Consider the following 17,628-nt stretch of genomic DNA (forward strand, 5'->3'; position numbering starts at 1 on the left):
AAAAAGTGCAGCGATCCAGGGACCAGCAGATCACGTATGATGCTCATGCCACGGACCTGCCTACGCTGGCCCCAGCAGATGTTGTTTGCATCCTGCCTGAGGGAGGTTGGTCAGCCCCAGCCGTAGTTGTCAGGAAGGTCGCCCCAAGGTCTTTCATTGTTCAAATGTCTTACGGCTCCATTCTCTGGCGCAACAGGAGGGCGCTGCGAAGAGTTCCCCACCCACCACCTGACTGCATTGCTCTGCCGGTTACCATGCTTCCTCCGGAAGTCTCCTGCCACGAGGCCACCGCAATGGCAGCAATCCCGCCTGTCCAAGTACCGGCGTCTCCTGCGCCACCTCTGCGGCGATCGTCAAGAATTCGTCACCCGCCTCAAAGACTGAATCTATAAACTTAACTCTTGTAAATTTTGTTCAGTTTGCTCTGTATCTACACGATAGACACCTTCCCATGTACATATGTTCATTAACTCACCACTTGTACATAGTCAGGCATGTATATACCTCCACATTCCAAAATTTATTTTTAAAAAGGGGAGATGTCATAATATCCACTCATGTATATAATGAGATGCAGACAGGCAGTGATTGACACAGAGGATGACCAATGAACACACAACACAGAACACCCACCAGACAGGACACCACCACTATAAAGCCCACAGGGCATTAAGACTCTCCCTCTCTCAGGACCCAGCTACTGAGACAGTCAGAGTGCACAAGCTAGTGAGCACTATCACTATGCGGTAGCTAGTAAGTCTGGTCGAGCCAGTAAGAGGTCATCAGATTAGTAGAGTGTCAACCCACAGCTGAACATGTACAGCAGTCCACTAGTTAAATAAAAATGTTGAATCATCTCCTGTGTCAGACGTCTGTTTCTAGCTTCACTGCATCCAGTTGCAGTCAACATCGAACCAACCTGCCCAACACATCGGTGTGGGTTTAGGTAGGTGCCCTTTCAGGGGCCGGTGGAGACTTGATGGGCCGAATGGCCTCCTTCAGCACTGTAAATTCTATGAAAGCGCAAATTTTATTATTGCTGTTCATCAGATTTCTTTATGGTTAATGCTCTATCAGTTTCAGCGAAAGTGCAACTTTAAGCAAAAAAATCAGTTTTCTTTCCTCCTCATCCCACCTTCCCCAAAAGACATTAATCTGGGTAGTTACATAATTGTGGAACAACTCCACTGTCAATAGATCATCGTACAATCCAGGCAGCCGAGCCAAAACTAACCTTGGCCTCGCACTACAACCACACAAATTGGACCTGCCAGCAGGGGGAACCTTGGCACCTGGGTCGGAACATTCTTCCGGGGAACGCGTTGTTGGAGAGTCCGAGTTACCGACGGACACACAGACAGAACTGGGGCGACAATGAGGCGGAGGCTGAACGGGGTGGCACAGCAGGTCGGGGGAATGAGAGGGAAAACAGGGGGAGGGGGGGAGAATGGAGGGTGAGGGGGGACGGTGGTAAAGGGGAGGGGGATAAGGGAGGGATAGAGAGAGGGTAACGGATGAGGGATGAGCAGAGTTGGGCTGAGGGAGAGGGAGGAGGAGAAGAGACACTGAAGGTGCTGAATCCATAATCTAGAATTGTGACAAAAATATTGATTCCGGGAGCCCGTGTGACGGGGTGACTGGGGGGGGGGGTAATCAAGACATGAGGGGAGGAGGAGGGTATTTAATAAATACTTTGGAAAAGAAGAGGTGAATCCTATAGTGCTTGATAGATGTATATTGTTTTTTTTTTTGCTTTTTATAAATTTAGAGCGCCCAATTCATTTTTTCCAATTAAAGGGCAATTTAGCCTGGCCAATCCACCTAACTTTCACATCTTTGGGTTGAGGGGGAGAAACCCACGCAAACACGGGGAGAATGTGCAAACTCCACTCAAACAGTGACCCAGAGCCGGGATCGAACCTGGAACCTTGGTGCCGTGAGACAGCAGTGCTAACCACTGCGCCACCGTGCTGCCCTGATGAATGCTATTGTGATGGATAAATGAAATTTAGTCAGCCCCCGAGTGTAACCTGCTGGGTCTCTCCACTGCCTCACTATAGGACACAGTAGAATTTCAATGGTTTAGGCTTCGAGTCCAAACAGTGCTGTTTGTTTTTGTTAAAATGACATGTGGACTATTTCCCTTATTTCCTCACCCTGGTCCCTGTTATCTTTCAGGCTGTGCGCTTGCACTTCCTCCTCCAGCAGATCCAGCCCCCGGTCGGGTATTGGCAGCCTCCCTCTACACATAAATACAGCACTCAAAATTCAAGATCTTGGAGATACATCTCTTGTAGGTTCTCCACAGCCAGGACTCTCCGTCAGCCTGAGAAAACTTCACCTGACTCCCTTTTATCTACAAAGATCAAATCTGAGTTTCTGGAAGGTCTCCGCCAAACTGTTGCGAAACGTGTTGGAAAGTCAGACATCGATGCCTCTGGGTTTGAAAGTGTGGCCAAATCTATTCTGAAGCTGGGTTTCAGCCAGGTTCAAGTGAAACAGCTGCTTGCTTTGAATCCCAGTATTGCTGTACAGCCTCCACAAAAGAGTCTTGCTGCCCTTTACATGCTCAACCTCATTGGCCTAAACCAAAACAGCATCATTAAGGTCCTGGAGAAATGTCCAGAACTGTTTGGAGTGAAGGAGCCTCAACTTCAGTCACGCATTGACAACCTGCAGAAGCACGGTCTGGGAGAAGGTACGGTAATGGTGATTGCAGATCTGGCTGGTTTTAATTGAGTATGTTCTGTGGGAAGTATAAATCATATGAAGATGGTAACCTCGATATAGTAAGCCTGCTGCATTTACAGCAGAATGGTGGGGATCACTTTCTGTGTGTCTTGTCTTGCAGCCCATTCTGCACTGGCTTCACTTTATCATAACTATTGCTGTCTGTTGCCTCTGGGGCATTGGACTTCTCCAGTTGTCTGAGGCGAGTCTCTATACACAGGAGTCCTTTTATTAATGAGAGATTAATGGAACAAAACTTATTAGAATACATGATTGTTATGTTTGACATACTAAATGACTTGGATTATAAGATCCTGAGGGCTTTTGGCAAGGTGGATGTGGAGGAATGTTTTCTTTTTTTTTTTTTTTTGTTTTTTTTATAAATTTAGATTAGCCAATTATTTTTTCCAATTAAGGGGCAATTTAGCGTGGCCAATCCACCTACTCTGCACATTTTTGGGTTGTGGGGGCGAAACCCACGCAGACACGGGGAGAACGTGCAAACTCCACACGGACAGTGACCCAGAGCCGGGATCGAACCTGGGACCTCAGCGCCGTGAGGCGGTTGTGCTAACCACTAGGCCACCGTGCTGCCCCTGGAATGTTTTCTTTTGTGGGAGAATCTAGAACTGGGGGTCAGTGTTTAAAAATAAAAGGGTCACCCATTTAAGACAGAAATGAAAAGGGTTTTTTCTTTCTCTTGAGGGTTGAGTGTCTTTGGAACTCTTCTCAAAAGGTGGTGGAAGCAGAATCTTTGAATATTTTTAAGGCAGAGGTGGATAAGTAAAGGTTATGGGAGATATTTGGGAATCTGGAGTTTAGGCTACAACCAAATCAGCCATAATCTTATTGAATAGCAGAGCAGGCACGAGGGACCAAGTGACCTACTTCTAATTCATATGTTTGGATGGATTGTACAGATGGTTGGTTGGCTCACAGGAATGGTGTATTGCATTGGTGTGTGACTCCCTGCGACACTGCGTTGAATTGCGACACTCTGTTAAATAACACTGTTCATTTGAAAGTGTATTGAATAACAATGTATTTGTGATTGCCTTGTTACGATCCATCTGTGTGTGATATTGTTATTCTGTGAGAATAACACAATTTGCATAGGACTTACAGCTTCGAAACAGGCCATTCCTACACGAGCTCTCTCCCACCCTTCTTCCTAGAGCTCCATCAACATGCCCTTTATTCTTTTCTACTCCTGTTTACCAAGTGCCCTCTAAAATGTATCAATGCTATTTTCCTCAACCACTCCGAGTGGCATTGCGTTCCATGTTCTAACCACTCTGGATGAAGAAATCTCTCTTTGCTTCATTATTAGTAACTCGTATATCTAAGCCCCTGCTTCTGATATCCCATACAAATGGAAACATCTTTACCTCCCCCCTATCAAAACCTTTCATGATTTTGGAGCCTTCTATCAGGCTACCCCTCAAGTGTTCTCTTTTGTTGGGAAAAGAGCTCAGGTATATATCTTTCCTGATAGGTATCGCTTCTCATTTCTGCATCGCTACTGATTTGTGTACACGTCCCCCAGATTCATCTGCTTCTCTACCCCATTTCGCCACTTATTTTCCAAAGAGTACTGACATCGTGGGATAGAAGTTGACCCGACATATAAGACAACCCTGTTTTTCTGCCCCCAAACGTCATGTTTTTGCATGGTGTATGGCCGTAATCCCACTTTTCAGTGGTGATATACTATACCCACATTAGCAATTTTGTCTCAATCTTTTGCCACTCCCCCCAAATGTTTGTACTTTCTAGCACCTTATATCTGGGTGTAGATCAAGCAGGCGTTACTGGTTGTGCTGGGAAGGTATGTGGGGCATATCCACCTTTTATCTTGGAGTCTGATGACATTTCAAAATGGCGACGATCCCCACACCCATGCCTGCAGTTCACTTTTATACTGGGCATAAAAGTCGGACCCCATATTTGGATGGATTTTTTTGAGGCTTCCTAGGGCAATTTATATGCTGACATCTACAGTATGCGGGCTTCATGAGGTGGGTTTCAATGAGTATCTTAAAGGAGGAAAGCAAAGTGAAGGCAGAGAGATGTAAGGAAGGAATTCCAGAACTTGGGGCCCAGGTGGAGCATCATAATTGGGAATGCTCAAGTGGGCAGAATTAGAGGAGTGTAGATATCTCAGCGGATTGTGGGACTGGAGGATATTGTAGAGATGGGAGGGGCTGGGGTCAGGGAAAGATTTGAAAATAAGGATGAGAATTTTCAAATGAAGACATAGCTTTACCGGGAGCCAGTATAGGTCAACAAGCGCAGCGATGATAGGGGAATGGAACTTGATGTGGAACGTTAAGTTTACAGAAGGTAGAATGAAGGAGACCGACCAGGAGCGTGTTGGAATAGCCAAGTCTGGAGGTATTGAAGGCAGGGATGAAAGTTTCAGCAGCAGATGAGCTGAGATAGGCAGAGTTGGGCGATGTTAGAGACGAGAATAGGTGGTCTTAGCATCGGCATGAATATGAGGTCAGCGGCTCATTTCAGGGTCAATTATGACATCTAAGTTGCATTGGACTGATTTAATCTGAGGCTGTTCTCAGGGAGAGGGATAGAGTTGGCAGCGTTGGAGTCCAGTCCTTCTCTATTCATGACACTAGCCCAATTGGTGTCATCTGCAAATTTCACAATTATTCTTCGGATTCCTGAGTTATTTTGTAGCCAATTTACTATCCATCCTGCTCCATATCTCCAGAGCCAACATGTCCTTACTTTAGTCACGAGTCTACTATGCAGTTCCTTATCGAACACCTTTTCAAAAGCCAGATATATATTTTTATAATTCATTTTTAGTGGATATCGGTGTCACTGGCTAGGCCAGCAATTATTGCCCACCCCTAATTGCCCTTGAGAGGGTGGTGGCGAGCTGCCTTCTTGAACCACTGCAGTTTTTGTTGTGTAGGTACACCCACATTACTGTTAGGAAATTCCAGGATTTTGACACAGCGACCTGCACTAAACTTACCTGCCCTTTCTGTAGCTTTGAAGAATTCCTTTAAGTTGGTCCAGTTTGATATGCATTCTAGTTTCGTAGGTAGAGTCGAGACCGATCTGCAACGGTGGGATAACCTTCCCCTGTGCTTGGTGGGCAGGGTGCAGTCGATCGAGATGAACATTCTGCCACGATTTTTGTTTCTGTTCCAGTTGATATCATAGAAACATAGAAAATAAGTGCAGGGGGAGGCCATTCGGCACTTCGAGCCTGCAGCACCATTCAATATTCCCGTACCAGCCTCCCCGGACAGGCGCCAGAATGTGGCGATTAGGGGCTTTTCACAGTAACTTCATTGAAGCCTACTCGTGACAATAAGCGATTTTCATTTCATTTTTCAGTCATATGATCGTGGCTGATCATGCAATTTCAGTATCCCACTCCCGCTTTCTCTCCATACCCCTTGATCCCTTTAGCCGCAAGGGCCTCGCCTAGTTCCTTTTTGAATATATCCAACGGACTGGGCTCAATAGCTTTCTGTGGTAGAGGATTCCAAAGTTCACAACTTTCTGAGAGCAGTTCTTCCTCGTCTCAGTCCTGAATGGCTTACCCCTCATTCTTAGGCTGTGACCCCTAGTTCTGGATGTTCTTGGGAACATTCTTCCCATATCTAGCCAGTCCAGTCCCATCAGGATGTTATATGTTTCTATGAGGTCCCCTCTCATTCTTCTAAACTCCAGTGAGTACAAGCCCAGTCGATCCGGTCTTTCTTCATCCGCCATCCCGGGAATTAGTCTGGGGAACCTTCGTTGGACACCCTCAATAGCAAGAATGTCCTTCCTCAAACTAGGAGACCAAAACTGCACACAATACTCGAGGTGTGGCCTCACCAAGGCCTTATTAATTGCAGCAAGACATCTCTAAACCTATACTCAAATCCTCTCTCTATGAAGGCTAGCATGCCATTAGCTTTCCTCACCGCCTGCTGAACCTGCATGTCAACCTTCAGAGACTCTTCCACCATGACACCCAGGTCTCGTTGCACTTCCACTTTTCCTAAACTGATACCAATCTGCCTGCCTGTTTTTGGATGACCTCACATTTACCCACATTATGTTGCATTTGCCAAGTATTTTCCTACTCAGCCAGCTTGTCCAAGTCACCCTGCAGCCTCTTTGCATCGTCCTCACAGCACACATTGCCACCCAGCTTAGTGTCGTCTGCAAATTTGGAGATATTGCATGCAATTCCTTCGTCCAAATCATTAATGTATATTGTGAACCCTGCGGTACCCCACTAGTCACTGCCTGCCACTCTGAAAAGGCCCCGTTTATTCCCACTCTCTGCTTCCTGCCTGTCAACCAATTCTCTGTCCACATCAATACATTACCCCCAATACCATGAACTTCAATTTTGCCTAGTGGTTAGCACAGCTGCCTCATGGCGCTGAGGTCCCAGGTTCAATCCCGGCTCTGGGTCACTGTCCGTGTGGAGTTTGCACATTCTCCCCGTGTCTGCGTGGGTTTCACCCCCACAACCCAAAGATGTGCAGAGTAGGTTGATTGGCTATGCTAAATTGCCTCTTAATTGGAAAAAATAATTGGGTAATCTAAATTAATTAATTAATAAATAAATAAATAATTGACGCCAGCATTTTCCCCACCACCGATATCATCCTTTATATATGCGGGTAAGAGCTTGGGGACTCATAGGGCAGTCCTTCAAAGGGATAGACGGCCTGGTGTTGCCGAACCTGATGTTCTGTTACTGGGCAACTAATGCAGAGAAGGTGTTGGGTTGGTGTAATAATCAGGGGCTACGTGGGTGCAGATAGAATCATCGACAAAGTATTCGTCAAATCCAGTGGTTGTTTCCACTTTGAAGATATGGAGACAATTTTAAACTGGGGTCAGAGTCGAAGCTGGCTCCCATCTGTGCCAATCATCTGTTCGAGCCGGCGAGATTAGATGTCACGTTCAGGGGGGTGGGAAGGGGCTGGAAAGATTTGCGATAAGTTCACTTGCAAAGTGGATTTGCCCGATATTTATGTGGCACAGCCAACCTCGTTAATGGACAGAATTCTTTCGGTCGGAGGAAGGTGCTTCTAGCATTTATGGACGGATGATGTCAGAGCATTTGGTGCCAGTAGCGGGGTTAAGGTTAGGTGGGAGGAGGAGTTCGGGCCCATTCTGGGTTTCAACTTGTGGAGTGAGGCCTTTCGCAGGGTGAACTCCAGGTCCTCATGCACGAGGCTTGGTTTGATCCAACTTAAAGTAGGTTTTAGGGCACACCTGACCAAGCCCAGAATGACTCGCTTCTTTGTAGGGGTGGAGGATAGGTGCAAGCCCTGTTCAAGTGGGCCGGCTAACCACACTTATATTCCAATTCCTCAAAACGTACATTAGGTGAAGTGTCCCAAGCTCGTGGGTTTCTGGCTCTCCTCCTTTAGCACCATTGATGATTGAGTTGGAGCCCTGTCCTTTAGTGGCCATATTTAGGGTGTCAGACTCGCCAGAGTCACAGAAGGGCTCGGGGCTGATGTCCTGGCTTTTGCCTCGCTGATTGACCAGAGCTGAATGCTGCTGGGTGGAGATCGGCATCTCCACCCAGTGCCTTGGTGTGGCTGGGAGACCTGATGGAGTTCCTAATACCTCGGGAAAGTTAAGTACACCGAGAGGAGAGCAATCAGGGGGCTATCTTGGAGATGGCTGCCAGTTATTGTTAATTTCATGGAATTGGTCACTGCTAGTTGTCAAGGGTGGAGAGGTTAGGTACTGCGAGGCATTGTGGCATGTTAGGGATTTTTTTATGTATGTGTTTATTCTTTCTTGGTATTTTGTATTGTAAAAAATGAAAAATTTGAATAGAAGTAGTTTTTTTGAAAGTTTGATATGCATTGAAGTGATGGTGTCAGAGTGCAGAAATATGTTGTACTGGGACAGTCTGCAGGTCCTAGGACAGATTCTCAGTGTGCATTTCCTTTTCTCTAGGCAGTCTACAACGTGTCTTGCTGCAATCTCCACAGATTCTGAATCTCTCTACCAAGCAGGTGAACAACACAGTGCGCTTCTTCAAAGACAAGTGTATCTTCACAGGTCAGCAGATCACAACAATCCTCCGCACTTCACCTAATGTACTTTTTGAGAAATTGGAAGAATTGGAATATAAGTTCCAGGTAACGGATGCATCCTCATCAGGCTTTCTTGTGTTAGACCATCCTGCTTTATTTATGTATTCTTTTGCCCCCCTTTTCTCCTTTATTAGCTGGATGGATAATTCTTTATGACATTATATAGATTTCAGATTAGGTGTTTGTTAAAAGTTGTACTTTCACCAGGAAATGTTTAATGGGAGAAGTTAAAAACTCTATTTAAAAAGTCTTAGCGTTGTAGCATCTGGGATTCAATCATTCACACCTAACTCTATTGCAAATGACATTTAAACGGCAAGCTTGGTTGTTACAACCATTATGTTTTGCGGATTTTTCAAAATTCTAGTTCCTCAGCCTGTAAAATGTTAAAAATCACAGTGCGCAGATTGAAGAGGAGTCGTCTCCTGGTACCTCAGTCAACATTCATCCCTCAACTAACACCATCAAACCAAATTTCCGGATACATATACTTAATGCAATAGAGAGCAATGAAATAAATTTTATTGAGAAAATACTTCTGCACGAACAATAACTGGCCAATGTAATTCTTTCTGGATCAAGCCTTTTGGCAAATTCTCAGTTGATTTTTATGTTGAAATTATTCTTAAGAATAATTCAGGAAGAATAGAAAAGCAGAATATAACTTAAATCAACATCCTGGGGGTTACCATTGATCCGAAACTGAACTGGACTAGCCATATTAATACTGTGGCTACAAGAGCTAGTCAGAGGCTAGGAATCCTATGGTGAGTAACTCTCTTCTTCTCCCCACCCCCCCAAAAGCCTGTCCACCATCTACAAAGGCACAAGTCAGATGGTGGATATTCTCCACTTGCCTGGATGAGTACAGCTCCAACAACACTCACCAAGCTCAACACCATCCACGTCAAAGCAGCCCACTTTATGGCCCTCCCTTCCACAAACATTCAAACCCTCCACCACCGACAAACAGTGGCGGACGTGTGTACTATCTACAAGATGCCTGCCCAAACTCACCAATGCTTCTTAGGCAGCACCTTCCAAACCCACAACCACTACCATCTAGAAGGACAAGAGCACCAGATACCTGGGAACCCCACCACTAGGAGGTTCCCCTCCAAATCACTCACCACCCTAGCCTGGAAATATATCGCCGTTCGTTCATTGTTGCTGGGGCAAAATCCTGAAACTCCCTCCCTAACAGTACTGTGGGTGTACCTGCACCTCAGGGTCTGCAGCGGTTCAAGGCAGCGTCTCACCACCACCTGCTGAAAGGCAACTAGAGATGGGCAATAAATGCTGGCCTAACCAATGACACCCACATCCTGTAAATGAATTTTTAATGATGTAGAATGACTGCAGAATGCTGCAACACGAATCACAAAACATCAACAGGCAGGTACAGCAAGTAATTAGCAAGACTAATGGAATGTTGATGTCTATTGCAAAGGGGGTGGAGTAAGTAGGGACGTCTTGCTACAACTGTGCAGGGTACTGTTGTGACCACACCTGGAGTACTGTTTTGGTCTCCTTAAATAAGGGAGAATATAATTGCATGGGAAGCTGTTCAGAGAAAGTTCAGGAGGCTGATTCTGGGGTTGAAGGGTTGTCTTATGAGGAAGCGTTGAACAGGTTGGGCCTTTCCCTATTGTAGTTTAAAGGAATGAGGGGCAATCTTATTGAAGAATCTTGTAAGATTCTGAGGGGTCTTGATAGGGCTGAGAGGATGTTTCCTCTTGTGGGAAAAACTAGATCGAGAGGGCATAGTTTGAGTAAGGGTAGCCCATTTAAGACAGCAATGAGGAAGAATTTCTTCCCTCAGAGGGTCCTTAATCTTTGGAATTTTTAATATACTCCAGACTGAATTGGACAGATTTTGATTGACAAGAGACTAGGATTATAGGGGACAGACAGGAAAGTAGAGTTCAGGCGGCCACAATCCAATCAACCATGAACTTACTGAATGGCAGAGAAGGCTAGTGGAACCGAATGGTGTACTCCCCTGCTCCTATTTCTTACTTTCTTATTAATATTTACATTACTAATACCAGGCTTTACATTTCCTCTCTCTCTTTCCCCCCCCCCCCCCCCCCAGTAACAAAATCCATTCCAATTTTATAATTGCACACAAATATTCCTCAACTAAAATCATGGCCAGGTCTTGGACAGATGGGTAAATAGAACAATCTCTAACCTGTCTGAGATTGGTATACTTTCTCTGTTTATCTTTCATTGGCCTGCACTGGACCTCTGTTGTGAAGCAGACATAAGGTGTTTGCAGACATATAGATAGTTTGAGAAGTGGGCAGAAATCTGGCAGATGGAGTATAATGTGGGAAAACGTCAAGTTGTTCACTTTGGCAGGAAGAATACAAAAGCAGAATATCACTTATACAGAGAACGATTGCAGAATTCTAAGGCGTCCGTTCATAATGCGCATAAATGCATCAACAGAAAACAATAAAGAGAATGAGATTTTAAATACAGATTTTGAGGACAGTTAAACAGAGGGGAGATCTTTCAGAGTCTGCACCTGCGCATTGACCCAGATGCCTTTATTCTGCCGTATAAAATTCTGAGGTACAGCAGGATGTACTTTTCTGAAGTAATAATAATAACTTATTGTCACAAGTAGGCTTCAATGAAGTTACTGTGAAAAGCCCCTAGTCGCCACATTCCGGTGCCTGTTCGGGGAGGCCGGTACGGGAATTGAACCCACGCTGCTGGCATTGTTCTGCATTACCAGCCAGCTGTTTAGCCCACTGTGCTAAACTAGCACCTACATGTGAACTTGTGACAGTGCAGCTGGAGCAGGATCCTACAAGTAACAACTTGAATTAGTGTTAATTATATTTGAACATACTTTTACAGGACATTGGATAATGAGTGGGCGTTGAGGTTCTTAAAGAGGTAGGTGACAAGGTGCAGAATTCACAGGAGTACCAAAAGGAGGGAGCAGCCCTTGGTGGAACAGATGGAGGAGCATTGAAGAGGCAAAGCTGTAGAGCACTGGATAGTGTGCGCAGGGACATAGGCTGGAGAGCACAGGGCTAGGGCGGGGAAAAGCAATGAAGTGTTTGAAAGCCTGGTCAGGCTGCTCTAATTCCTGGGAAACTACTGAATTGTGGCAGGTGGCTGTGGAATTATGGTTGTAAAATCATGAATTATATAAACAGTGAAGCCAGCAAGTGAAATTATGGAAATGATCAGTTGGGAGGGGATAACAGGGCTTAAAATATCTCAGAGGTGGATGATGCAGGTGAAAAATTAAACGTGGGGGAAAATGCTAAACTCAGAGTCAAGCAATATGACAAGATTCGGAACTCTGGGCTGCATACATATGAGAGATGCTGGTGAAGGGAGAAAGATATTTTACTGATATTGTTCTCTTATCACAAAATTCCATCTTTCCCCTTCCAAAAATGTTTGACTTCTACATTGTCCATAGAATCCACAGTGCAGAAAGTGGCCATTTGATCCATCGTGTCTGCACCGACCCTCCGAAAGAACACCCCACCTAACTTGCACATCTTTGGACTAGATAGTGGCACTTATTATGAACCCATATTTTTGCCGCTACATTAACTTCCATATTTCTCCCACAGTATGCCTACTTCAGAATGGGAATGAAACAGCCAGAAATAACAAAATCGGGATTATTCCAGGTGTCACTGGAAGAACTGAAGCATCGTCATATCTTCTTGGAGAGGCTAGGACTTTACCAGACTCCAGATAAGAAGGGACAGACTCAGATTGTAAACCCTAAACCGAAGGACATACTGACCACCAGCGAGGACTATTTCCTGGCTAAAGTGGCCAAGTCGACCTCGGAAGAGTTTGACATCTTTAAGCAGCTGCTGATTCGCGAGGAGATTGAGAAAGAAGAAGTTGAGTCCTCAGAATGGAAAGGCGAAGAAGAATCTGAGGAAGAGTACAGCAGTGAGGAGGATGAGGAAACGCTTAAGGGACAGTGATAAAAAGGTTACGTTCCAGAATATGATGAGATACTAGTGATTAAATTGGATATTGCTGCTCGGGCTTGAAGGAAAGCAGTTGAAAACTCATGAATGGAAAGAAAATGAGCAGAATTCATTACCCTTTTTGAAAAAAAAACACTGTCCTCTGATTAAGCCTATTTTAATCACTGGTTTTAAAAATGACATAACGTAACTATAAACAGAAATGGTGACAAGAATTTATTGTTGATTGAATAAACATAGGTTGGGCAAGTAATAAAAATGAAAAAGGGTTTCTTCACAGATGCTGACTGGCCTCCATATTTTCACTACTTTATTTGGAAGGAAAGGCCCCACATCAGTGAGTTACTGAATGAGATCAACTATCATTAAAAATCACCGGCTAATTCTCAGTGAATTTCTAAATCTTATCAAGGTTTATGTGCTGAGTATTATTCTCTACATTTAAGAGTACATCAAACTACAATTTGAAGCAAGCAGAACCAAGATCTTTGCTGCAGCTGAGCAGCACCATCAATTTTCTAGTGGGAGCATCACAAACTGTGGGAACAAGCCTGTAATAAGTAAACAGCAGTGAAGCGAACAATGTTGTGGGAGAACCATTGACTCATTAAATGTAAATGCACCCGATTTATATAATTAAACAGTATGAGGATCAGAAATCCAGGCAAGGGAATTTGTGAAAAAATGGACTGATTTGATGAGCAACAATATTTAAATGGAAATTTAGAAAAAGAGTCAGCTAGGCTAAGGTGATGAGACGCTGCATCAGGTCACAGGTTCAAGCGCCACTTGAGGTTTTGAGAACTAGGTTTGTATGCCAATGCAGTAGTCCTGTTTTTGGGAGTCAAGCTGTTTCTCTGATTTATCTGCACAGGTCAAAAAAGATCCTGTGCCAGTCTCATCTGCAAGAGAATACATGGATACATTCTTCTCTCAACCATCATTGGCAGGACCTTCTTGTACCCGATTGGCTGCCATATTTAATAAAGTAGTTAAAGCATCTAATGTTATGGGCTTTATTTTTATTTTTTTAAATTCATTTACGTGTTAATGTGGCTAGTCCAGTTCAGTTTCTGATCAATGGTAACCCCCAGGATGTTGATTGTGGGGGATTCAGCGATGCCATTGAATGGCATGGGGCAGTCCTCTCTTGTAGGAGATTGTCAATGACTGGCACTTGTGTGGTGAGAATGTAACTTGTCAGCCCAAGCCTGGATATTGTCCAGCTCCTGCTGCATTTGGACATGGACAACTTTATTAGCTGAGTCGTCACAAATGGTGAACATCCCCACTTCTGACCTTATAATGGAAGGGAGGTCATTGATGAAACAACTGAGGATGGTTGGGCCTAGGACACTACCCTCCTGCAGTGATGTCCTGGCGTTAAGATGATTGACCTCCAACCACCACAACCATCTTCCTTTGTGCCAGTTATGACTCCACCCAGAGAACAGAGAACATAGAACATAAAACAGCACAGTACAGGTCCTTTGGTCCACGATGTCGTGCCAACCATTTATCCTAATCCAAGATCAACCTAACCTACACCCCTTCAATTTACTACTATCTATGTGCCTGTTTAATGTCCCTAATGACTCTTACTCCACCACCTCCACTGACGGTGCATTCCACGTACCCACCACTCTCTGTGTAAAGACCCTACCTCTGACATCTCCCCTGTTCCTTCCTCCAATCACCTTAAAATTATGTCCCCTCGTGACAGCCATTTCCACCCTGGGGAAAAGTCTCTGGCTAACAACTCTATCCATGCCACTCATCACCATATACACCTCTATCAAGTTACCTCCCTTCTTCGCTCCAGTGAGAAAAGCCCTAGTTCCCTCAACCTTCCTTCATAAGACATGCCCTCCAGTCCAGGCAGCACACCTAATAAATCTCCTCTGCACGTTCTCCAAAGCATTCACATCCTTCCTATAATGAGGCATCCAGAATAATATTCCAAGTGTGATCTAACCAGGGTTTCATAAAGCTGCAACAAAACCTTGTGGCTTGTGGTAGTCACCACTGATGTATATATACACATACAGTATATACGTGTTTTACGGTAAGGCCATTCCGTCAGCTGCTGTAGGAGGCTACACATCTCTGTGTAATAAAGCCTCGATTACATTCTGCTCGACTCGTCGTAATTGATAGTGCATCAATTTATTACACAGAAGATTTTCAGAGATGGACTTCCGCATCAAGCCAGATCGCCTGCAGCTACATCCTCAAGCAGACAACGCCAAAAAGGACTTCGAACATTGGCTAGCCTGTTTTGAAGCGTACATCGGGTCTGTGCCAGACGCAAGCACAGAAGCTCCAGATTCTGTACACGCAGCTGAGCTCCAACGTTTTTCCCCTCGTCCAGGATGCGCCGACCTACGAAGAGGCCATGACACTACTGAAGGAAAATTACGCTCAGCGGACTAACAAAATCTACGCCAGGCATCTCCTCTCCACGCAGCGCCAACTTCCCGGTGAGTCTGTGGAAGATTTCTGGCATGCCCTGCTCGCCCTAGTGAGAGACTGTGACTGCCAGGCCGTTTCAGCCACTGAACACTCGAACCTCCTGATGAGAGACGCATTCGGTACGATAGGGTCTGACTACATTCGCCAGCGCCTCTTAGAAGGGGCGACGCTTGACCTCGCGGCGACCAAAAAACTAGCGCTCTCACTTACGGCCGCCTCACGCAACGTTCAAGCCCCCCCCCCCCGTGCATCGTGGGCCCCGCCGACGGCCACCCATAATGGACCCCATCAGCGACAGTCCCCAGCCAACCCCACGCCTGCTCCGCACGGCAGCCAACCAACCCCGGGGGACCCAAATGCTACTTCTGTGGACAGTCAAATCACCCCCGACAGCGCTGCCCGGCAAGTTTCCCCCCTTATTTCCATTGACTCCAGTTTAGCTAGGGCTCCTTGATGCCATACTAGTCAAATACTGCCTTCAGGTCAAGGGTAGTCAGTCTCACCTCAGCTCATAGCTCTTTTGTCTACGTTTGAACCAAGTTTGCAATGAGGTCAGGAGCTGAGTGACTCTGGCGGAACCCAAACTGAGCGTCCGAGAGCAGGTTATTACTGAGTAAGTGCCGCTTGATAGCTTGGTTGATGACTCTATCACTTTGCTAATGATGGAGAGTAGACTGATAGGGCGGTAATTGGCTGGGTTGGATTTGTCCTGTTTCTTGTGTACTGGACACACCTAGTCAATTTTCCACATTGCTGGGTAGATGCTAGTGTTGTAGCTGTACTGGAACAGCTTGGCTAGGGGTGCGGCAAGTTCTGGACACAAGTCTTCAGTTCTATTGCTGGGATATTGTCAGGGCCCATAGCCTTTGCAGTGTCCAGTGCCTTCAGCTGTTTCTTGATATCACGTGGCGTGCATCGTATTGGCTGAAGACTGACATCTGTGGTCAGATGCTGGAGACCTCCGACGGAGATGGATCATCCACTTGGCATTTCAGGCTGAAGCTTGTGACTGCCTCAGCTTTTGCACATACGTACTGGGCTCCTCCATCAGTGAGGATGCGGTTATTTGTGGAGCCTCCTCCTCCAGTGAGTTGATTAATTGTCCACCACCATTCACAGCTGGATGCGGCAGGACTGCAGAGCTTAGATCTGATCCGTTCATTGTGGAATTGCTTAGCTCTATCTATTACTTGCTGCTTATGCTGTTCGGCACACAAGTAGTCCTGTGTTGCAGCTTCATTGGATTGACACCTGCGCCACAACAATTGCGATATTTTCCACCATAACAGCACTGACTGCAGTTGAAGTAACTGAGAATTACTTTGAGATTTATATTAATGCCAGCCCTTTCTCTTTCAAACAATTTCCCCATTAGTTTTACCTGGATACGGTAAACATCTACATGCTTGTGATGTAGCTGTGTTGTGTCTGGAATGTGTTTGAAGTAAATTGATGCTACTATAGGTGACCACTACTTGCACAAATGAGGAAAAAACATTAATACAATTATATATAGTTTTCAAAGCAGATTTTTTTCAAAATAAGCTTTACTATTCACAAAGCATAAATACAAAAATATGCAATTTGAGTAAAGGTTAAAGAGGTACAAAGTTTAAATACTCCATGCTGGCACTTGGAATCTTTATGAAATATAGATTTCAGAACAAATTTCAGTTTATATAATTTTGATGCCACATAATAATCCCAACAGATGTTTCGCGTGAAGGGGTTAAAACAGTTTACATCAGACTAGAGCACAATTAGACTTTGTAGGTCCTGAAGTACACGTCACAGTATTCAGATACCACGCCACAACATATGAGACTAGTGAAGAGAAGCAGTTATCCTTATGCAGTGGCAACTTCACATTGCTTATGGTGCATACCAAATGATGGACTGACAATTCATAATGTTTTATCCTGGTCAGGGTCCGTCAAACTGCCAGCACGAGTCTCCATGTCTTTGGAAGCTGCACTCATTGTTGTGATGTTTTAAGAGAGAAGTGATGGATTTCTCCTTCCTCCCATCATGGTTAATTACATTCACCCTGTTGCACATGAGAGGGCAGTATCCAGACTGGCTGTCACAAACTCTATGTCAATCGTGACTACCTCCACACAGGCACAGACAAGGTGAGCACTGTTAATCCTTCATGAGGCAGAAGGGACCACATGAACAAAACAAGTCACACTTTGATAAAAAGCAAATTACTGCGGATGCTGGAATCTGAACCAAAAGAAAATGCTGAAAAATCTCAGCAAGTCTGGCAGCATCTGTAGGGAGAGAAAAGAGCTAACGTTTCAAGTCCGATGACTCTTTGTCAAAGGTTTGACAGAGTCATCGGGCTCGAA

At 45.0% G+C, this 17,628-nt stretch overlaps 1 protein-coding gene across 2 annotated transcripts; it reads left to right on the forward strand.

The window, feature by feature from the left end:
• Positions 1 to 1,325: 1,325 nt before the first annotated feature.
• Positions 1,326 to 13,473, forward strand: mterf4 (mitochondrial transcription termination factor 4). Of its 2 annotated transcripts, none has more exons than XM_038816989.1 (4): positions 1,326 to 1,407; positions 2,179 to 2,698; positions 8,686 to 8,870; positions 12,431 to 13,473. In XM_038816989.1, the coding sequence occupies exons 1-4, from the start codon at positions 1,375 to 1,377 to the stop codon at positions 12,797 to 12,799; spliced, it is 1,107 nt and encodes a 368-aa protein (XP_038672917.1). In that variant the 5' UTR covers positions 1,326 to 1,374; the 3' UTR covers positions 12,800 to 13,473. The 2 variants fall into 2 exon arrangements, with proteins under 2 accessions (XP_038672917.1, XP_038672916.1); XM_038816988.1 differs by lacking the exon at positions 1,326 to 1,407 and adding an exon at positions 1,489 to 1,571.
• The last annotated feature ends 4,155 nt before the right edge of the window (positions 13,474 to 17,628 follow it).

This window comes from Scyliorhinus canicula, chromosome 13 (assembly GCF_902713615.1).
Source record: "Scyliorhinus canicula chromosome 13, sScyCan1.1, whole genome shotgun sequence".
In the NCBI taxonomy this organism is placed as follows: domain Eukaryota; kingdom Metazoa; phylum Chordata; class Chondrichthyes; order Carcharhiniformes; family Scyliorhinidae; genus Scyliorhinus; species Scyliorhinus canicula.

What these genes read in the sequence shown, in the direction of transcription:
- mterf4 (XM_038816988.1), top strand. Translation starts at nt 1,515, where the DNA reads ATGAGGGATGAGCAGAGTTGGGCTGAGGGAGAGGGAGGAGGAGAAGAG. An exon ending in GAGGAGAAGAGACACTGAAG is followed by an intron (nt 1,572 to 2,178) that starts GTGCTGAATCCA and finishes GTTATCTTTCAG; the next exon opens with GCTGTGCGCTTGCACTTCCT. An exon ending in AATTGGAATATAAGTTCCAG is followed by an intron (nt 8,871 to 12,430) that starts GTAACGGATGCA and finishes TTTCTCCCACAG; the next exon opens with TATGCCTACTTCAGAATGGG.